Raw genomic sequence first — 20438 nt, 5'->3', positions numbered from 1 at the left:
GGAGAACATGCAAACTCCATACACACACACACAGGGAGAACATGCAAACTCCATACACACACACACAGGGAGAACATGCAAACTCCATACACACACACACAGGGAGAACATGCAAACTCCATACACACACACACAGGGAGAACATGCAAACTCCATACACACACACACAGGGAGAACATGCAAACTCCATACACACACACACAGGGAGAACATGCAAACTCCATACACACACACACAGGGAGAACATGCAAACTCCATACACACACACACAGGGAGAACATGCAAACTCCATACACACACACACAGGGAGAACATGCAAACTCCATACACACACACACAGGGAGAACATGCAAACTCCATACACACACACACAGGGAGAACATGCAAACTCCATACACACACACACAGGGAGAACATGCAAACTCCATACACACACACACAGGGAGAACATGCAAACTCCATACACACACACACAGGGAGAACATGCAAACTCCATACACACACACACAGGGAGAACATGCAAACTCCATACACACACACACAGGGAGAACATGCAAACTCCATACACACACACACAGGGAGAACATGCAAACTCCATACACACACACACAGGGAGAACATGCAAACTCCATACACACACACACAGGGATAACATGCAAACAGGGATAACATGCATACACACACACACACACACACATTATTTTACGGACTATGGTTACATAATGACAAGTTCTGTTTGACTATAGTTTATTTCAGGTAAACTCCCATTTTTGCTTTATAAACATCACAATATTTAGCACAAAAATCTATCAGTGTGAACTTTTTCTGTTAATGTTCAGCCCAACTCAATGCACACAAAGTACTGTATTATGTATCATGTAAACAGCAGGAATAATCTCAATTTTAGCAGCGATTATCTAGAGATACAGGAGCTGTAGACAGTAAATTAAGCAACATGATTGAAAGCGACGTAAAGAGAAAGACAAGCGGGGTACTCCAAGAAGCTGAAGGCCGCATCGCTTAGTTATTCATGGCTAACCTCGCATTACTAGCCGAGTCCCTCAAACCTTAAGGTCTACCACACGACTGAGGCTATTGCTCTTCATCTGGACCCTCATCTTCCTTCCGCCATATTGCTGGGTAATCGAGAAGGCAAATTTTAATCAATGCTTTTTAAAAACGGACTTTAACTGAGTAATCATGACAGCTCTACCGAAGATGCATAATGCACCGGGATGATGTCGTAAAGCTGATGTGCTTCTCATTGGTTTATATCTGCATTTCCTTGGACAGCTTTCCTTGGATGCAGATCCTGTGGTCGTTCCCTAAAGGCTGTAATGACTTGTTTTTAACCCTTGGCATTAGAAGTCATTTATACAGATGGTCATTTTAAGGGCGCCAGTTCAGACTGATGTATAGTTTTTCAAAGAAAATATGTATGCTCTTTTAGTCATTAATCTGTAGAAGATCCCTCACTGAGCCTCATAGAACAACATAGGGTAGGCAGTTTCCTTTTCTCCATCTTAAGTGAGCAGTTTTTCAAATGCAGCTGAGTTCTTCAAAAGTAGGTTACATTTAGCATCTTTGACTGCAGGACAAAAAAAAAAACACATTCTGTGGCTGTGTGTTAACTTTATGATGCTAACAAAGGCATACAAATGAGTGTTTGAGAATCCCGGTGGCTGATAGTGGCAGTCACGGCAGTAAGAACACAATCGTGCCTCTGTGGACTTTCCTATTTTATGCCTCGGATCCATGGACGGTTGTATCTGAATTATTTGAGTCACAAACATTTAATGGACAGGCAGATCTCACTGATGGCACGGCCGAGGTCAGAAGCCTTCCTGGTCACTCCGATCAGGCTGTGTACTTTTCTTTCATGCACAGCTGCTCAGAGTGTCCAGGGTTTCACTACATGTTGTATGTGTACAACTGTGTACATGACGGATAAAACTCTTGAATCTTGAATCATGAATCAGATCACTGAGAGGTCCATGTATTCAAACAAATTTTGTTTTACATTACACAGCAAAAATACATAGCACGCACATACTGTGTACGCATACAGATGCATCATCATGTAACGTGCAGACAAGAGTAATGAAATATGTTACCTGAGAGTGAGATTTAAAGGGGTTGTATGTTGATTTGAGGCTGATCCACTGGGTAATGAGTTTAGTTTTGGCCTGCAGGATTTATAGCCAATGGCTAATGCACCTTCTGCTTTCCCTTGTTACCTAGGTCTGGAGCTGCTTGGGTTGTATCCGGAATGATTTGTCCCAGCCACAGCAGGCTTTCCTGGCAATAAGATAAAGAAAAGTGAAAACGAGCCTCCCAGGAATCGATAGCGTTACTGGCGAGGGCACCGGCGTAGAGAGTGCATGACGGAGAGCGAGGGCGGCTCTTTCTCCAGAGCCTCGGACTGGGTGTACCATTACAGATAGCCCCGGCTTGGCGATCTGTAAACTTGCGGTTAGGCGCCAGACGATGGAGCGCCAACACAGTTCCGAAGGAGGCGTCCAGATGGGCAGGATCAAGGCTGCTATAGCCGAGGAGGACGGGTCAGCCCACTACGCTTGCAGCGTCTGCGGCCGCAGCTTCCCCTTCCAGAGCTCGCTGTCGCAGCACATGCGGAAGCACACGGAGGCCAGGCCATACAAGTGTCCCTACTGTGACCACCGGGAAGCCCAGAAGGGCCGGTTGAAGGTCCACATCCGCAGCCACCGCATGGGTGTACCCGGACGTGGCCACGAACAGACAGATGCAGAAGGAGACGAGGAGGAGGCGGAGGTGGGGGAACGACAGAACAGCGAAGTAGGCGTGTCTGAGGGCCTGGACAGCTGTGCCAGCCCCACCAAGAGCACGTCGGCTTGCAACCAGATGGTCAACGGCAGCCCAGAGGGCACCAGGGGCAAGGTACAGAGCAGGAGCGCCTGGACGCTGTCTCTTCAGTGCACCATCTGCAGCAGGAAGTTGGGTAGCCAGGCAGAGCTGGATAAGCACTCACAGCTGTGCCGGCTCTGTAGCCACGTTGCTCAACGAGAGAATCAGCTCCTCGACCACCTCAAGAGGCCTCGCATCCCAGAAGACGCAGCCCCCGGGGTTGGGTCTGAAGGGGAGTCTGGCGAATTTTCTTGCGGCTTGTGTGGCCAGAGCTTTGCCCAGGCCTGGCTCCTGAAGGCCCACACGAAGAAGCACCTGGGCCCCTTCGAGCACGCCTGCCATGTCTGTGGCCGGCGTTTCCGTGAGGCCTGGTTCCTAAAGAACCACATGAAGACCCACAGTATCAAGGCTAACTGTCGAGGCAAGTCAAGGAGTGAGCTGGAGCCACCGGCCACCATCAACAACGTGGTGCAGGATGAAGCAGTTATGGTCAGGACTGCCTCTCTCTACGAGCTCTGCTTCAAGTGTGGGAACCTCTTCCATGACAGAGAGAACCTTCAGATCCATAACAGAATCCACAGCCGGGCGTCGCACCTTGAGCGGCAGGACAAGCACGAAGGAACCAGCAACCACCCAGACTCGTCTACTGCAAAGAAGCTTTTTTTGGAGTGCCTGAATCTCCAACCCACTGAGGATGGAGGAAACAAAACATTGAAGAACAATTTGGGCACGCGTATCCTGGAGCTGGACCCAGTCTGCAGTTACCAGACCTGGCAGCTAGCCACCAAGGGTAGGGTGACGGATTCTTGGGACAACGGCAAGGACATTGGCTGGGAAGAGGTGCCAGTGGATGGAGATTTGGGCAATGATCAGGGGACAGGAGAGTCCATCCCGGTAGGGCAAGAGAAGCGGAAGAGGGAGGCGGACTCCCACTATGGTTCTGGCGGTGGCAAAAGGAGGAACAGCGGGAGCCACGCCCACCACCACAGTGGGAACGGACATGCCCTGGGTGACTTCACCCCTGAGAGCTTGAGTGACTCAGAGTACCGGCCCCCATCTCGAGCGGGCCGGCGCTCCTCACAGAGCAAAGCCACCGAGTGCTTCGAGTGTGGGAAGGTGTTCCGCACGCGCACCCAGATGGCGATGCATACGCGCACACACCGCAGGGGGGGGGGGCGGGCCCCCAGGGGGGACCGCGGCGGATCCGTCAGTGAGGCCGAGTCGGGCTCGGCCAGCCGCCCCAGCACCCCTCGCTCTGGGTCCTCGCTGCCTGCCTCCAGAGCGGGCGACACCACGCCAGACAGGGTGGAAGAGAAATCCCCGACCGCCGGCCCAGGTAAGGACACGCTTTTACGATCTTTTTAATCATATCTGGTTTGTGTAAACAGAGTACAGCTATACGCTACCAGTCGAAACTTTTGACTTTTTCTATATTTGCATGAGATTATCTACATCTGCATGTTACTCACTTAACATTTAATAAAAATACACTGAGTATTCTTTGCTAACAAATAAATTTACAGTATATTCATCATTTGAGTACTTTATTAGCAAGAAAATGTCATATCTTTGATTCATCAAAGTAACCTCCTCTAGCAGTTATAACAGCAGAGAAAATTCGAGGCATTCTTTCTGCAAGGGACATTACATACTGCTCTGTTTCATAGGATGAAACACCTAACTAGTGCATTTAAAGTTAAAGCACAGCCTAGAATGTGACTCTGCCATCACCACACAACCAGTTACAATAGGATGTCAGACATGCACTGTTACATACTCTTTCCAAGTTATGAAGGGAACTTGTTTTATTTTACTTATATTTTCATTTATAGTTGTTCACTCAACTTTACAATATTTAACAAGAATAAAAAATCAGTTTATGAAATAAATGAAAAAGTGGTAAAAACCTGTGGTGTGAGAAACCTTTTGACTGGCAGCACATAGATATATTTCTCTGTATAATCATGCTGAAACCTTCAGCCCAGTTTGCTTACTCATAGGTCTTTCCACTTGCTTACAAGTTTTTTTTTTGCAAATCTGCCGCTCATTGTTTTCTAGTACAAACAGATAAAGACTGACATTTCACAGCTTTATCCTGACTGATACAAGAGAGAACCAGATTTTTACCAGGGAAACTAATTATTATATTAATATTGAATATAGTCATAATTAATTAAAAGCATCATAACATGAACTGTCTCAGATGGGTGGTTGTATGGCATTGTGGGTAAATAAGGACTTGCTTCCTCCCCGTTGTTGGTCAGGGCAGCCCAGAGACGGCAGGGTGATCTCAGAGATCGGCAGCCAAATAGACACAGACATGCTATGGGGTGAGACCGAAAGTCTCGTGCTCAGGGGTTATCGGTTAAACCTTCTTTACGTTAAGGCAGGGCTGTACATCAGCGGTGGAAAGTTCAGGTCACCAAAGTAAAATCCAGACCAAGATTTTGTTTCAACCAACCAAATGAGCCTGAAGAGTCACAGTCACAGGGTCCTCAACTGGTTGGCTTAAACAAAGTCATGGTCTGGATTTTTACTTTCTGGACCTGGAATTTCCACCTCTGCTGTACCTGCCGATAACAGCACTATCTGTCCCTTACAGGACCTTTCTATGTGAGCCACAGCTGTGTCTCTAACTGAAAACAGTTAAACTATGCATGACATTAATACTTGAGATTCTGAGGACATGGCCACATTTACTCACAAAGAAGAGTCATTCTCTGCCGCCGACCCGTTTATGTCAGACAACGGGTTTGTTTTGTGCCTATAGTCCGTCTCAGCTCTCTGCTTTGGACAGATTCAGCATTAAAAAGCAGCTGTTTGTGAAAAGCCCATTGTTAAAACAGTCCTTCACCTCCAGCTCCCAGCACACAAGAGTGGGATGCACTAGACACCTAGTGGTCATATTTGGAAGCAGCAGGTGCTATACAGAACATTCTTAGCTTCATTCTCCATGACCTAATCACACGACACATCTCCCAAAGAATGAATGTTATCCGTGTAACATTTTTAGTAGATAATGGTTTTCAGATTAGATTAGTCAAAATTCACTTAAGCAGAAGCCAGTGGTAGGGGACATACCTGACAAACTAACAGATCTGCAGGATCACCTGGGAGGGGCAAAGAATAACTGTATTTTAAAAGCATGAAATAAAACTCCAACACAGATTTCTGATTTCACCATACTCACAAGTTGTCATTCAATTCAATTCAGTTCAATTCAATTCAGTTCAATTCAATTCAGTTTAGTTCATTTCAGTTCAGTGTGATTCAGTTATATAAGTATAGTGCCTTTTCACAACATTACATTGTCTCAAAGCGCCTTACATTATCCCTGCCTAAAGCCCCAAAGTCATGTTATTTTGTGGTCAAGAGGCTTGTAAATGGGAACTCCACGAGAAAACTCAAAACCGAGAGCTGGTAGGCACTCAAGTGTGCTGGCGAAATGGAATCCTGCCCAAAAGGTTACAAGTTCAAATCTTAGCAGTGAGATTTGTGTCGGACAACCCAGTAAATGTTGTAGCCTGAACTGCATCAGTCATTCAGTGCAATATATACAGCTGAACTTTGGAACTGAAACGCCTCTTAACTCCACCAATTCGGAAGTCAAACACGTCTGTTGATTTGTTTTTTTAGTTGTACCTAGACCAAAATCTTGGAACTCGACCTCGTGTGGTTCAAGATGCGTTCAACTCTACCAATTTGGACCTTGAACAGGTCGTTCGAGAAAAATCTATTCGCAATTCGACCATAAACTCTAAACACAACAAAACAAATCAGATCTGCTAAAACCTGTACAGATCGAGATGCGTCTCTGATGGACTGAAACAAAGGCGAACGGACCTACTGGGATGCTGATGTCTATGAATCGCTCTCAGACTCACGGTACCTCTCGACCGAGGTCGACGTGTGAAAGCTGTGTTCCTGTGTTCGGTGTGAATTTTTTTGTGCTTTATCTACAGTACATTTAGTGATACAGTAACCATGGCCCCTAAGAAAGTGAGCAGTGATAGCAGCAAACCAGAGGAAAGTAGTGAGAGTAACTGAAGAACTTAAAAAGGAAATTATAGTGAGACTTGAAGGTCGTGCACATGTGTCTGCTCTCTCTTCGATTGTCATTTATTTCATGTTTATTGCTTTTGTATGTGTTCTTTTAAATGTGTCTATTAGTTTTATATTGATTGATAATGCTATTTATCATTAGTTAGGTAGATAAGTTTAAATAGGCAATCTTTTGGGGGTCTGGAATGGATTAAATTCCATTAATTTACATTATTTCTTATTGGGAAATTCAACTTGGAACTCGACCAAATTGCTACTCAACCAGCCTTCTGGAATGAATTAAGTTCGTGTTCCAAGGTACCACTGTACTGTATATCACTGTGTACCATTGTATTTCCGTCCCAGGTCCATAGTAAATAATATACACTCATGGAGAGTCACCTGAAAGCGGATGCAGTGGGACATTAGGTGGTGTATCGAATAGTGTAACAGGCGCAGGAGAACAGGCAGCCCTGCTAGCCGTGTGATGAGCCACTATACATCTGACTTTTAACACAGTATGCATACAGTAACATATGTATGGTGGACAGCTTCAGTAGGCAGTACACTAATGGAACAAAAGCAGAAATAACACAAATCAAATTGCAGGGACATACTTTTTTTTTACTAGCGAAAACGTACCTGTGTGGGGTAATGAGCCACAAACCTACAGTGCAGGCTGTATTCAGACACTCATTACCCGGTGCGACATCCTTGGGCAGAGCGGTTGATCAAGGTTTTGTGTATCGATTAGTTGCCCTTCTCCGTCATTCCCCATGTGGTGCATAAAAAAGTGTAAATTTGTGTGGGTTTTTTTCCCAAGCCAGAGCTGAGCTGCAATCTGCTGAGGGCCCCCACCCCCAAAGGCCTTCCTTTCCTACCCCCCCTCATGTTTACTTTTCATTTCCCACCAAACTTGTCGTTTTCTTTTTGCTTCCACTCCCATCCCAGCTGGATCGCGTTTGTCCCCAAAAAGGACATGGACTCCCCTAATAAACATCCTATCCAGCCCCCCTGTGTGCGGTCACATGGTTCTGTACAAGTCCCAAGTTAGAGACGTCTGTGCCGTGAGCTTGAGTGTTGGGAGAGTCTCCGGGCACTATCGCGGCCAGCTCACCCACAATGCCATGCCGTGTCCACGCCGTACTCGGCCACCATCGCGGCCAGCTCACCCACAATGCCATGCCGTGTCCACGCCGTACTCGGCCACCATCGCGGCCAGCTCACCCACAATGCCATGCCGTGTCCACGCCGTACTCGGCCACCATCGCGGCCAGCTCACCCACAATGCCATGCCGTGTCCACGCCGTACTCGGCCACCATCGCGGCCAGCTCACCCACAATGCCATGCCGTGTCCACGCCGTACTCGGCCACCATCGCGGCCAGCTCACCCACAATGCCATGCCGTGTCCACGCCGTACTCGGCCACCATCGCGGCCAGCTCACCCACAATGCCATGCCGTGTCCACGCCGTACTCGGCCACCATCGCGGCCAGCTCACCCACAATGCCATGCCGTGTCCACGCCGTACTCGGCCACCATCGCGGCCAGCTCACCCACAATGCCATGCCGTGTCCACGCCGTACTCGGCCACCATCGCGGCCAGCTCACCCACAATGCCATGCCGTGTCCACGCCGTACTCGGCCACCATCGCGGCCAGCTCACCCACAATGCCATGCCGTGTCCACGCCGTACTCGGCCACCATCGCGGCCAGCTCACCCACAATGCCATGCCGTGTCCACGCCGTACTCGGCCACCATCGCGGCCAGCTCACCCACAATGCCGCTGCCGCCTCCACAGCGTACTTCACATTTCAGTGTAATGTGACCCAGGCACTGTCACATTAACCTCGTATAAACTGCATGCTGTTCCTGCTGTTTCTGCTTCTCTGGGGCTCATGGGGGCCGGGGAGGGGTGGGTGGCGGGTCGTGGGAAAGAACAGTGGGCAGGATGAGGAGGGGCAGATCTCTGCTGCCCCCTGTCACGACCCGGGTTCACTGACCCCAGGCATCCCAGCGTTTTGCCGGCTGAATTGAATCCAGACGGCTGTCTGCCCCCCTCTCGGTGTGAGATACAACGCCATCACTGTGCAGTGTGGCGAGGGGGGGGGGGGTAAGCGGCACCACTCACGGGCTCGCTGCGCGTGTGTAAACAGTGCTGCCCCCGGAGGAGGCCCGGGTCACTGCTTCCCAGGCCCTGATGTTCTGCAGCTTGCAGAGATGTGGGGGAGTGCTGAGAAACAAGGGGCGGCTCATCGGGGTGAAAAAAAACTGCAAGATTAGCTGTGCGCCATGTCTCAGCATTTTTAAGGTGAATTGTAAGGCGAGCTAGGAAAGCCATGAGTAACAGTCAGAGGATGAAAAACTGCTCTAACAGTGGTGCTACAGTGCCATCTTGTGGCCGTCTGCACTAAATGACTGCATTATTCTTCATATAAACATCATGTGCTGGTCATTTTTGGTTGTACCATTTTGCTACTGCTGCCCTTTCTAACCACACATGTTCACCTTTTAGAAAATCACCTTCTGACCCCCTTTGTTTCATTTCGCTCTTGACAGATGAAAAGCAGCACGTCTGTGGCGCGTGTGAATTCAGAAGCAGCGACTCCAGCACCTTGGCCGCACACCTGCTTTCCCAGCATGCCACAGGTGGCAGTCTGGGCAAATCAGGCACTTCGGTGGGCGAGGATCTCTGTAAGGACCCGGGCCTGAAGGGAGGGCCAGCACCAGCCTGCTCGGGCAATTCTGCCCCCTACTCTTCTCCTGAGAGGGTTGCGGTGGAGTGTCCTCATCTGGAACCAGGTGTCCATAATGGAAAGGTCAAGGAGAAGCCCAGACTTTCAGAGGAACCCCCCATTGCTGCACTTGATCTGTCGATATGTGTGGGTGCCCCACCTGTGGGCACTCTGGCGCCCCCTAAAGACACCCCACCTGGTCACGAGTGCTCTTACTGCTCTTATATCACCCACTATCCTGAAGTGCTCTGGATCCACCAGACTGTCGCCCACAAGGTGAAGAGCAGTGCCCTGATCCCCTGCTGGGCCCCACGCTCCAGGCCCAAGGGGGCTTCGGGTATTCTGGCGTCTTGGAGGCGGACCGGACCCCCCCCTGCCTCTGGCGGGAAGGAGTGTCCTGGTATCCCCACCACCCGCTCTGCACGTACACAGCCCCCTAACTGGGACAGATCAGGCGGCGGACCCAGGGGAAGCACGACCACAGGATCTGGGTCTCAGGGGGCCGCATCTAGCAGGATCAGCCGGTCTGGGGTGGAAGAGGCCCGGCAGCAACGACCCAAGCCCGAGACACAGACCCGGCCCGTGGAGAGGAGCCCCGACACCCCACAGCCACCACTGACGAGCCCCAAAATGGGGGCCCGGCCAGCAGAGAGACACCCGCTTCCCCAGGAGGGCCTGGGCTTCATGCTTTCCAGCAAACACAACGTGTCCCACCACGCCCCCTCCCCAGGTCTGCCTCCGCCCCCGGCAATACAGTCCCAGGCCAAGTTGGGTCAGCAGGACCCGACGAGTCCAGGTGGACGGAACCCAGGCGGCTCGCAGACACGGGGAATCTCCGTCATGGGCTCCCCCCTGTCGCATCCCGCAACCAAGTACGAGTCAGCCCCCAACTCCCCGGTAGACATTCTCAACTTCCTGAAGAACTGCCAAGCCCATGACCTGGCCACGCTCTACCAGCGGTGGGGCTCCTCCAGTCCACTTCTGACTCACACAGGTAAGTGGGTGTGGCCACACCTAAAGTGGGCGGGGCCAATAAGGTTGCGTATAACTGCCCATGACAGTGAATGGTAGGCTATTATGTGTGCGTATGTGTGCGTGTGCATGTTTGTGTGTGTGTATACATCAACCAAACCCAAATGCACGGAGCTATTCACAATGTTATCCCCTCCCTGACCAGCTTTGCTCATTCCATTAATTAGCCGGATAATTACCTGATAGCTGACAGATGACTGATGGGCCTAGAGAGTGTAGGTGCCAGCAAAGGTACTCACTTCTACAGTCACTGTAGATCTGTTGCTTGATATGCCACATTACATGCAATCTAATTAAGTAGTACTGATGAGCAACCGTCTCGCTCACAGCGTGTGGCAGGTAAAGGAAAGCTGACACCGCCAACTCTGGCCCTGGCACCAAGATGGCTGCTAGACACGTATCGGATATGCCAGGACACTTTGCCGAAGCTCCTGAGCTATTCCAGATCCACGGCATCAAAATGGAGGCCTCTGAGGACCCCGTCTGTGGATGACCTCCTGTAGACCTCCTCGCCTAGACCGCTTAACTTAATTTAAACTGTCGCAGTCCATATTTCATTTAGGTGGAAGTTCTTTTTCATCTGACCATGGCAGAGATTTATGACTTCCCTGGCAAAGCGGGACTGTGGTGTTCTCTTTTCAAAGAAATAAAATTTGCACAGTACAAAACAACACATTGTGTGTAGCTACGTATTTATTAACTACTGGAGGTCCTTGGAGTGACTGTCAGCTGCGGACACACAGATGTTTCAACCTGCCCCCCAGCAACTACAGCCAGCGCTGTGTTTCTGCCCCCTGCTGGTGATGGAATGTGATGGAAGCATCGCCTTCAGGATCCATCCGTCACGTTCAGTTAGCCGCACCAGAATAGTTGTGAGACTTGTGGTGCCGATTCGCCCCATCCTTCCCAAAAAGGGCTGTGTTTTTTTTTTAGGTTTACGCTCGTAACGGAGTCCAAAAGGCCCCATCTCTGAGCGTATGTCTATCCATGGAGCACCTTCACGTGTGGTTAAAAATACTGATGGCGGCTAGAATTCTGAGTAATGCGCAGAGACAGGCAGCCCGGCACCGTGATGCCCTCAGCCAAAAAGCCATTGTGACAAGCTCAGGTTAGATCCACTTTGGATTCTACCTGACAGCACAAATATGTAAAGTACCACTGAGCAATTAAGGCAGCAGCTTCTTAGACACCCGGCATTCACGAAACCCACGTTTCTGCACGATTTCTCTGCAAAGACTGCTTATTTCTAAGGTCAAGTGGGACAATTTAACACGGGAAACTGTGCTCTATCTGCCACCCCTGTGTGATTTCTCCCTTTTTTTATGGGAAATTTCCACGCCTTGCGTCTAAGAGTCGGCGAGGGTGATACCACGGCTCCGTGTGGCCCCTTTGAGTCAGACTGGGTAAAGTGACCTTTGAGGAAAGGGGAATGGTTTTGCTTCTCTTTGTGTCCTCATTTATTTTCATCTTGCTGGCGAAAGGGGACCGTGTCCCTTCAGGGCCGGAGAGGGGTGCAGTGTGGGGCAGTCACAAAGGGACAGGTGTAGCATGAGTCGACGGACTGGGCCCAGATAGGTATGGGATACATGTGTAGCTGTAGTCAAGGCACCCATATAGGTGTGCAGCTACAGGACTCCTGTTCCTCTCCACCCCCATGAAGAGTTGGCAGTTGGCCATCGAGGTGACGGCTGAGGAAGCAGAGAGAGAGAGAGGCAGAGAGGGAGAGATAGAGAGGGAGGGAGAGGGAGACAGCCGGTGACATGTGACACGCCAGTCCTGGAGTGGGCACGTGACGGGTGACGCCTCTTAATTGTCTGTAATTTATGCGGCTCGGTGGCCTGTTGGCGTCTGGCTGTCAGGCCCTGCCTCATGTCGCCTGACAGCAGCCGTCCAGGCCCCGGAGGTAGCCTCACATAATGACACATTAGACATACTAATGATGTTTCCTCTCTCCATTTTTTTTTGCCCAGGCATAATGTTGTCTTCTTTAACTTTAATTTTCTAACCCCCCCCCCCCCCCAGGAATGCTGAGGTCACTGGCCCACCAAGGAGACTACATCTGCCGCGATTGTGGAAGGAGCTTCAGCCAGCCCAGCCACCTACGCACACACATGAGGTCGCACACAGGTGCGTAAGACGGAGGCGTGCACCGGCGGGGGTGCGTGTGAGGGGTGTGCGGCTCGGAGCCGTGCATGTGCGCGGGAGCCAACATGCGAGTGTGTGCGTGTTTGTACCTGTGCGCATTTTCCCAAACTCCCGGACAACGGGACAGTAAACCTTAAAAGACAGACTTTGTGCATTTGCCAGGAGGTCGACATCCCAAAACAACAGGCTTCTAAAATGGTGAGAAGTGTTAAACCTTCTACTTAATTAGTTCCAGTTTTTTCATTTATTTATTGTTGTTGTTTTTTTTGAGGTTAGGGGACATTAAATAGAGTAAAAGAGAGTGTGGGGGAGGGGATTTACTCTCCCCGTGCATCAGCTCTGTTTTTTGGTTCAGGGTTGCATCTTCCTTTGTGATTCCAGCCGGCGAGAGTCCGTATGCATTATTAATTAGATGCCAGTTAGGGAGATTTGATCTAGCGTTAATAGAGCTGGCGGTGTGGGAGTGCGTGCCGCCCCCGCGGCGGAGGAGCCCCCACTGCAGCAGGGAGACAGCAGGGAAGCCGACGTCATGGCCGGATGGGCTGGCCGGCGGGCGAAGGCTAGCGGGCACCACGTCAGACGCGAGAGTGACGTATGGACATGCCAGGGGACAGGACTGGGCCGGTCAGCCATGCAGAAAGGGGCCTCCCCCTCCCCGTCTCACCTAGAATCGTAATTAATCTTGTCAGTGCCGGCGTCCATTAGAGCGCTCGCTAACCGCACGCGTCATGTTCAATTGCCGGTTTCGGGCTACGGGATAGCCTCTCCGTCCTCGAGCGGGCGCTGGCAGTCGGAAACAATCTCTTAGGATGGCGGCTAGCTGAAGGTCTCAGGTTTACACCCCCCCCCCCCCCCCAAACTATGAGTGTCATGTACAATTGCTGGTTTTAGCTCACGGGCCACGATCTCAATCTCGTGGTGGGCACTGGCACCTCTGCGGATCCGAACTGCGGCTCAGGGGCTCTGGTTTTAACTGCGCCCCCCCTTGTTCCCACAGTGGTTGTGGAGTCCAGTGGACTCCGAGGTTCTGATGCTCACACCCCCCCTGCTGAGGCCCCCAAGCAAGTATGTTCCGCCATTCACTTTGTGTGTGGGTGTGTGTGTGTGTGCGTGTGGGTGTGTGTGTGTGTGTGGGTGTGTGTGGGTGAGTTTGCACATGTGAGCCTTGGTTGCTTGATAGCTTCTCCTGCCGTGTGGCTAGATCATTATGGCCTGCCCTTTCTCACACTGCAGGATTAAAGGCATCCACTGCGTGTATCAGCCCTGGTCCCATATAACGAGGGTGTTAAACAGGGCTCCGGTTACGCCTGTGACTGGCACTAACCGAGCACATGGTTAATGCCATAACTCCGTAACTCCTGATCTGTCACACGCAGATGGACGGGCCGGTGATTCCAGCCTGCGTGTTTTGGGTGGGTGGTTGCCATGGGGACCATGGTAGTAGAGAATAGGCAGAATGAGCCGGGGCTGATCTCTGCTGACACCTAACTTTAAATAAAGACACCTTTATTCAGGGGACTGCAGGGACCTGTCCAGTCGCATCTATCCCGCCTGACCATTCATCTAGGTTAGGGACTCGCCTCCCCGTCCTGCAGCTTTCGACCGCTGTTCTGGTTCGGCGTGCTTCTACATCCCACCAGTGACGCATCACGTTGCGTCCACTCGCCTCCATGACTAACTGAGCAGTAATAGAGGTTCCCAATCCCTCTCCCATCCCATAAAGCGTCCCCAGTAGCGAGCAGGCCGAAATTAATGGTGTTCTTGAAGTCTGCACAAACCCTGCTTTATTAATCATTCATTCCTTCCTATTTATTACATCGTACAATTGGTTAATACTCGAACAGCAGGAATACCATTTGTAATTAAAGTCGGCGCCTCTCCCTAACGCTAAGACTGGCTGACACCCAGGCCTTCTAAGTAAGGCCTTCAGCATCGCCATGGAGGGCAGGCCTGCTGCCTCGTTTTTTGTTCCTTTCTCACTGTCGCTTGTTTTAATCGGACCCCTGCTTATTATTGGGCATCTCTGTAGGTCAGTCTAATTACACCAAGTGTGTACGGAGGGTGCCTTACCTGGGGGTGAGCGCAGGCAGATGACATACCCTATATTTTGACACGGCTGAACCCCTCCCTGTAAACTCTTATGTTATACATCTTGGTACGCCACAAAAGCTTCCGGTCAGCAGCAGAACGGAGATGCGGTTTATTTGCAGTGCTAAGCGGCGTGACAGAGTTAATGGCGTGTTACTGGTATGAACGTTGCGCGCCTTCTCGCCCGGGCCGCGGGAAGCCTGCAGCCCGTCGCGGCGTCTCTGTCACGCGTCCAGCTGACGGCGAGCGCGGTTGACGTCTCCCTTGGGCCGGAGAGCTCGCCTTCCCCATATGCCACAGCGACGTGCTGTCAGTCACCGTGGCAGCTCCTTCTCGGCCTGCCTTAGAAATGGGGGGGCTGCATACATGACAGGCAGAGCGCCACCTGTGCCCAGTGCACAACGGACCTGACCCCCTCCCCCCCCCGTGTTGCGCCCTTGTCTCTGTGTCCCGCAGGGGAGAGCCCATTCCGGTGCTGGCACTGCCCGTACGTCGCCTCTCAGAAAAGGAACCTGAAGACGCGCGTCCAGAGCGTTCACCGCGCATCCTTCCGTGCCGATGCGCTCCAGCTCGCCGCACTCCGTGTGCCACTCAAGGATCCGCGTGACTCGGCGCCCGCCGGCTCGGCACTGGACTGCAAAGCGGCCGCCTTGGATGAGGAACATGCACCAAAAATACCCCTGGCCGGGGAACCGGCGACGGTGTGAAAGCCCACCAGTGCGAGGCCTGCTTCGTGCCATCATGAATCCGGTTCAGCGTAAATAAAAATGCGGCTCAGCACCTGTTCAAATTGGACCTACCCCGGTCTCATTCTGCTCAGTGGATTTTGTAACTAGTTATTTTCTGTTTCACTAACAGTTCTAAGCACTGCAAAAAATGTGATATATATATATATATATATATATATAACAAAACCCAATCACCTCTGAACAAAGAAAAAAATACAGTACTACATTTCTGTGGCTAATCTGCGGTTCGGACTTGAAACTGACGTTTGTATTATTTATTTTTTTTATTTTAAGATTTGCTTACGTAGATTTCTTAAATTGTAGTTTAAGTCAAATAACTGATTTAGGTAATATTTAAAAATAATCTACTTTTATTTGCAGGAAAGTAAATGCATTTTACTGGGGATTAATTTAGAGTGCAATTCAGTGACGATGATTTTAATAAGTAAGCGATATAAAGCGTTTTAAAAAAGATTATTAATATTTAACCATTGCCCAGATTAACGGGCACCAGAGCTCAGGTTTATGAAATACTCGGTAGGCTACATAAGGTCAGTAACATTTCCTCTTTTCCTCAGGATCGCTTAGCTTCAGGACGGCATACACATGCTGGTCGAAGGTTCCAGACTGAGAGGTTTGGGGAATCTCAGGAGTCGTATTTAAAGAAAGTTAAGCAACCCTTCGAAGTATTTGCTTATATACTTAGGTTTACAGTAGGAATGTACCGCTACCGAAGTTCTATTACGTCGTTTGATATAATGGCGTACATGGAATTACCTTATAATTACCTTATAAGTCTACGGCGGTATCAGCGTCTTATCCGCATTTAAATACAAAGATTATTTGGCGTGAATCTACCGCCGGTGTGCACGCTCACCTTTGTGTCTCCCCCGGGAGCGCGCCGCTCCAATCTATAGGCGACTGGAAAGATGAGGGAGGAGCGCGCTACCGGCGGGGCCGCGCAGAGAGCGGGCAGGTTGAGGAATCCTCTTTTAATAAAGCGTCCCGCTAATCCTAAATCTATGCCGTTTAATTTTATAAATACACGTCTGGTCAACTGTAGGCTTGAAATGCTTACTGATAACTGGTTTTTACTCTGAATCACCATAAGTAATTGTATCTGTTACCTTGAATGGAGTCAGACATTGGACAATTAATATGGTGTTTTGGGTCTAAACCGAGTGAACTCAGACTGAAACGGCGCGCACTGTGGCCTGCCCAGAACCGGGGCCGAGTACCATTGACAGCTGGAAAACCTCAAAATTTGTGCTTTTCAAAATGCGTTACTCTGAACTGGGTGATATTTCTTTAATAGTGATAATCAAGCATATTAATTGAATATATGAACATTTCACTCTAAAAAGGGGTGGTTTATTCAATTCCTGGATATGGGCATCCCCAGGACTGCTGTGGGTACGCCTTTAATCATTGCCTTGCCATAATCCCTATACATATATCTCCTCGTTATTTAGTTGTATCAGCTATAGTAAATTACCATAGATTTTACTTACAGTGTAATTTGTAATTATAATATTAATGTCTAGGTTCATTTGTTATAATATGTTGATATATGGTATTTGTATGCTTAAAAATGTGTGTATATGAATAATAGTAAAGTAACTTTAGTTGCCTACCAAAGTAGTATGAACTGAATTGTTGACGCTGCTGTGCAATTGCATTGATACTCTTAGCTTTACTGAAGCACCATTATGCCACCTACTGGCTTTGAGCTTCGTAGTGATGGGGAAGCCCTCTGCTGTCCTTTTCTCAGACATTTCCAGCATCAAGACCAAATGAATTTAGTTGGTTAAATCTTGGTGCACTTGCTGCTTCTGTGCACGTCTGTCGGAGGGGTGGGAATGTTTCCTTCCGGTTTGCATATGGCGTTTTTTCTCCTGAATATATTTCTAACAGTGGCTTTTGGCTTGACTCTGTTGATGGAAAAAGTGGTAGGGAAGTGGACATTTTAGTTTAGACAAATTTAACAAGTCGTCTCTGTACTTCGGTACAGTTGAAGAAACTGTGAACACACTGAACATTTCAGCTTCAGATTTTCAGCTTCGTATTTGTTCGCTGGATTCCCCACTGCACCCCCATGAAGCCAAAGCCCTGAGCACAGGGACATGGCGTCACAGAGCTGGACTGACTAATGGACTGACTACTCCGCACTCTGTGACTTCCAGATACCAATGATCACTTCTTCAGTTGAGCTTCTTTCCTAGGGGTTCCTCCTGAAGGCCTGGATCCAATTTTACTTTTCTTCATTTGTTTGTCTCTGAGATACATGTTGTTTACGAGCAGTTTTTATATCGATTTCCTACTTGTTTCAGTCCATAGAAAGACAGCACTGTTTAACCTGGATTTTCATTGGTCGCTATTTATTATCTGTCAGGAGGAATCCTCGCTGCGCCAGATCGCGGGACTGGCCGTTCCGGTCTTGAGCGTTGTGTAGATTTCACTTAGAGACTGTTACCAATGACAAGCTCTCTACCTCTCTGGATTCATTCACACATCTTAAGCCGTTTTGTACATCGTTGATGCTGTAATGTAATTACCATATTAAAGAGATGGAAGTGGCTTTGCTTGTCTGAGCATAACTGTGTTTGTCATGTGACGGCAATGCGACTTGCAGGTACATGGAGCTGATAAAAGGACCTCTAATGCGATGAAACAGGCTCAGAGTGGGCCCTGCTCCGACCCCTTTTAAGCAGTTCTTACCAGATTTAAATAACTGCATTTTGTCCCCTCCGGCAGACAGACACATTGTTTTATTTTCTTATTTGGTTAAACGGATGCATGACCGTCAGTTCAAAGAAATCACTGCACGTTAAGGCTGGCTAATCTGCCTTTGTTATATCACCGTTACGTCACCCTGCTTATTTTCCTAGTGATTTTGCGGTATTTCTTAGTGTAAAATTGAATGGTTGACAGAAGACTTAACATCTTCTTGTTCTTCAGATGAACTGTGTGAGAGAAGGACCTCTAATCCAGACATTGTGGCCGTGACCTGAGCACCTCATTTGTGGTGAATTATTCGCTCACCTCAAACCCTGTGCAGAATAAACATTTACGGAAGATGCATGGATGGATACTGTACCAGCAACAAGCATGACGATGAGGGTTAGGGTTGCGTTTCTCAGGAAGCTGGCTGAGCTTGATGGACCACCTATAAACTCGAATGGGAGACTGTTTTATTCACCCAGGAGTCGTACCATCTCCTGAGTGAATATTTTTTAAAGAATCCCCCCCCCCGCCCAAATGTCAGACTGAATGGCATCGTGTCTGACTACTCTGACAGGCGAACGATGTGTGACAGAAGTGCTGGCGGGTCCCCGGGCAGCCAGATGAGCAATGACTGACACCATCTGCCTGCCAGTCACTGGCACGCCTGAGCCTGTTACAGACACGTTGGTGCTCCCCCTGGGTGCGTGGAAACCTGTTCGGCGACAGCTCCAGCCTGTACTCCTTTTAATGTGACGGAGCAGAGACTCACCCCAAATTACACCCCTCAGTGTCCATTTCAAGTGGCCACTTTCTGCTAAAATAGACCGTTAAAAGTAGACCGTTAAAAGTAGACCATCAGTGCTACCTTCAGAAATAATTAAAGATGCGTTACTGCATTTTACACACTCCATTAAATAGTCCCATATCAACGTACATCTATAATATTTATGCTAAGCTGGTCACTAAGTTCAGTTTGAATGACACATATGAAGTGTTTAACACTTACAGCTTCCCCACCACTAACAAATATTTTCACTGCTACTTGAAATACAGGAGCAATATCAAAAGAAATGTAGCAGATAAAGAATGAGATCAGACACCAGAAAAATCGGAGGATTTTCTTCGGAGCAGTTTCTGTCACAGGCTTGTTTTTATGGTGCAAAATTCCTGCTCGATTGTCATCTTAAATCTTTATGTCCCTGTAAAACTGTGAAATTGGTTTGGAAATCATAACATTTTGAATGAAGGCTATATACCTTTTAATATATGAAATTAAATTTGACTAGTGTTTAAAATTAAAAGACACTCATTGCATTAGCGTTTAGTGCAGCGTTATATTAAAAATAGTTTTAATCTGATATAAAAAGCACAGGAAAAGATGTGTCAAAGTATCCAACCTGGCATCCGTTTGTCATTGTATATGAGCCAGTTAAATACATCTTCAGGATGTTTATCCTCAAGATTACCACAAGCAAGTAGAATCCATCAATCCATCTTAACCTACAAACGCGTTTAAAATGATTTTACACCGCATGGTTCTTTCGTGAAGCATCTGAATTATCATTCAGCATGCAAATGTCTCCCCGAGTGTGTCTCAGCACCCGGCACAGGGAGCTGGTAACACGGCAGGCAGAAAGCGCTTCATGTATGATGTCACCGGCATGCAGATGAGTCCACGTGGCGTTTGTCATACCAATGACCAAATCAAAAAAAAAAAAAACAACACAGCATGCAGGCTCTTGAAGCTCTTATCGAAGATTGTCAACCACTGTGCCTTAAATCAGTCACTGTATATTCACATGCCTGTGAAATCGCCCCCTTCCTGTACATGGATTACCCTGATATGTTTCTTCTGAAGCCACCTTCCCAGCTTGAAGCAATTTGGGTCGGCAACCAGGTAGGTTCTTCTTGGCCCTGGAGCTTGTGGCCCTTAACCGCACCACTTTCTGTTGGTGCCTGGATGTAAGGAAACACCACAGCCATATCCTCTACCATCAGACAAAGGGGCGTGAAGCTCACTCACTCAAACGTTCCGAGGGGCAGTGTAAAATGCGACCAAC

At 48.9% G+C, this 20438-nt stretch overlaps 1 protein-coding gene across 2 annotated transcripts in view; it reads left to right on the top strand.

Moving 5' to 3' along the window:
• Positions 1-18232, top strand: part of LOC111845274 (zinc finger protein 516) — a 38310-nt gene extending 20078 nt beyond the window's left edge. For both annotated transcript variants that reach the window (XM_072716888.1, XM_023814608.2), the window contains exons 2-6: positions 2242-4219; positions 9486-10655; positions 12716-12820; positions 13836-13903; positions 15383-18232. In XM_072716888.1, coding sequence (XP_072572989.1) covers positions 2488-4219; positions 9486-10655; positions 12716-12820; positions 13836-13903; positions 15383-15442 — 3135 coding nt within the window. In that variant the 5' untranslated portion in view covers positions 2242-2487 and the 3' untranslated portion in view covers positions 15443-18232. The remainder of the gene's footprint in view (positions 1-2241; positions 4220-9485; positions 10656-12715; positions 12821-13835; positions 13904-15382) is intronic.
• The last annotated feature ends 2206 nt before the right edge of the window (positions 18233-20438 follow it).

The sequence above is a fragment of the Paramormyrops kingsleyae genome, chromosome 9, assembly GCF_048594095.1.
Source record: "Paramormyrops kingsleyae isolate MSU_618 chromosome 9, PKINGS_0.4, whole genome shotgun sequence".
Classification (NCBI taxonomy): Eukaryota; Metazoa; Chordata; class Actinopteri; order Osteoglossiformes; family Mormyridae; genus Paramormyrops; species Paramormyrops kingsleyae.
Note: the sequence above shows the minus strand (reverse complement) of the source record. Positions and strands in the feature narration are given on the sequence as shown.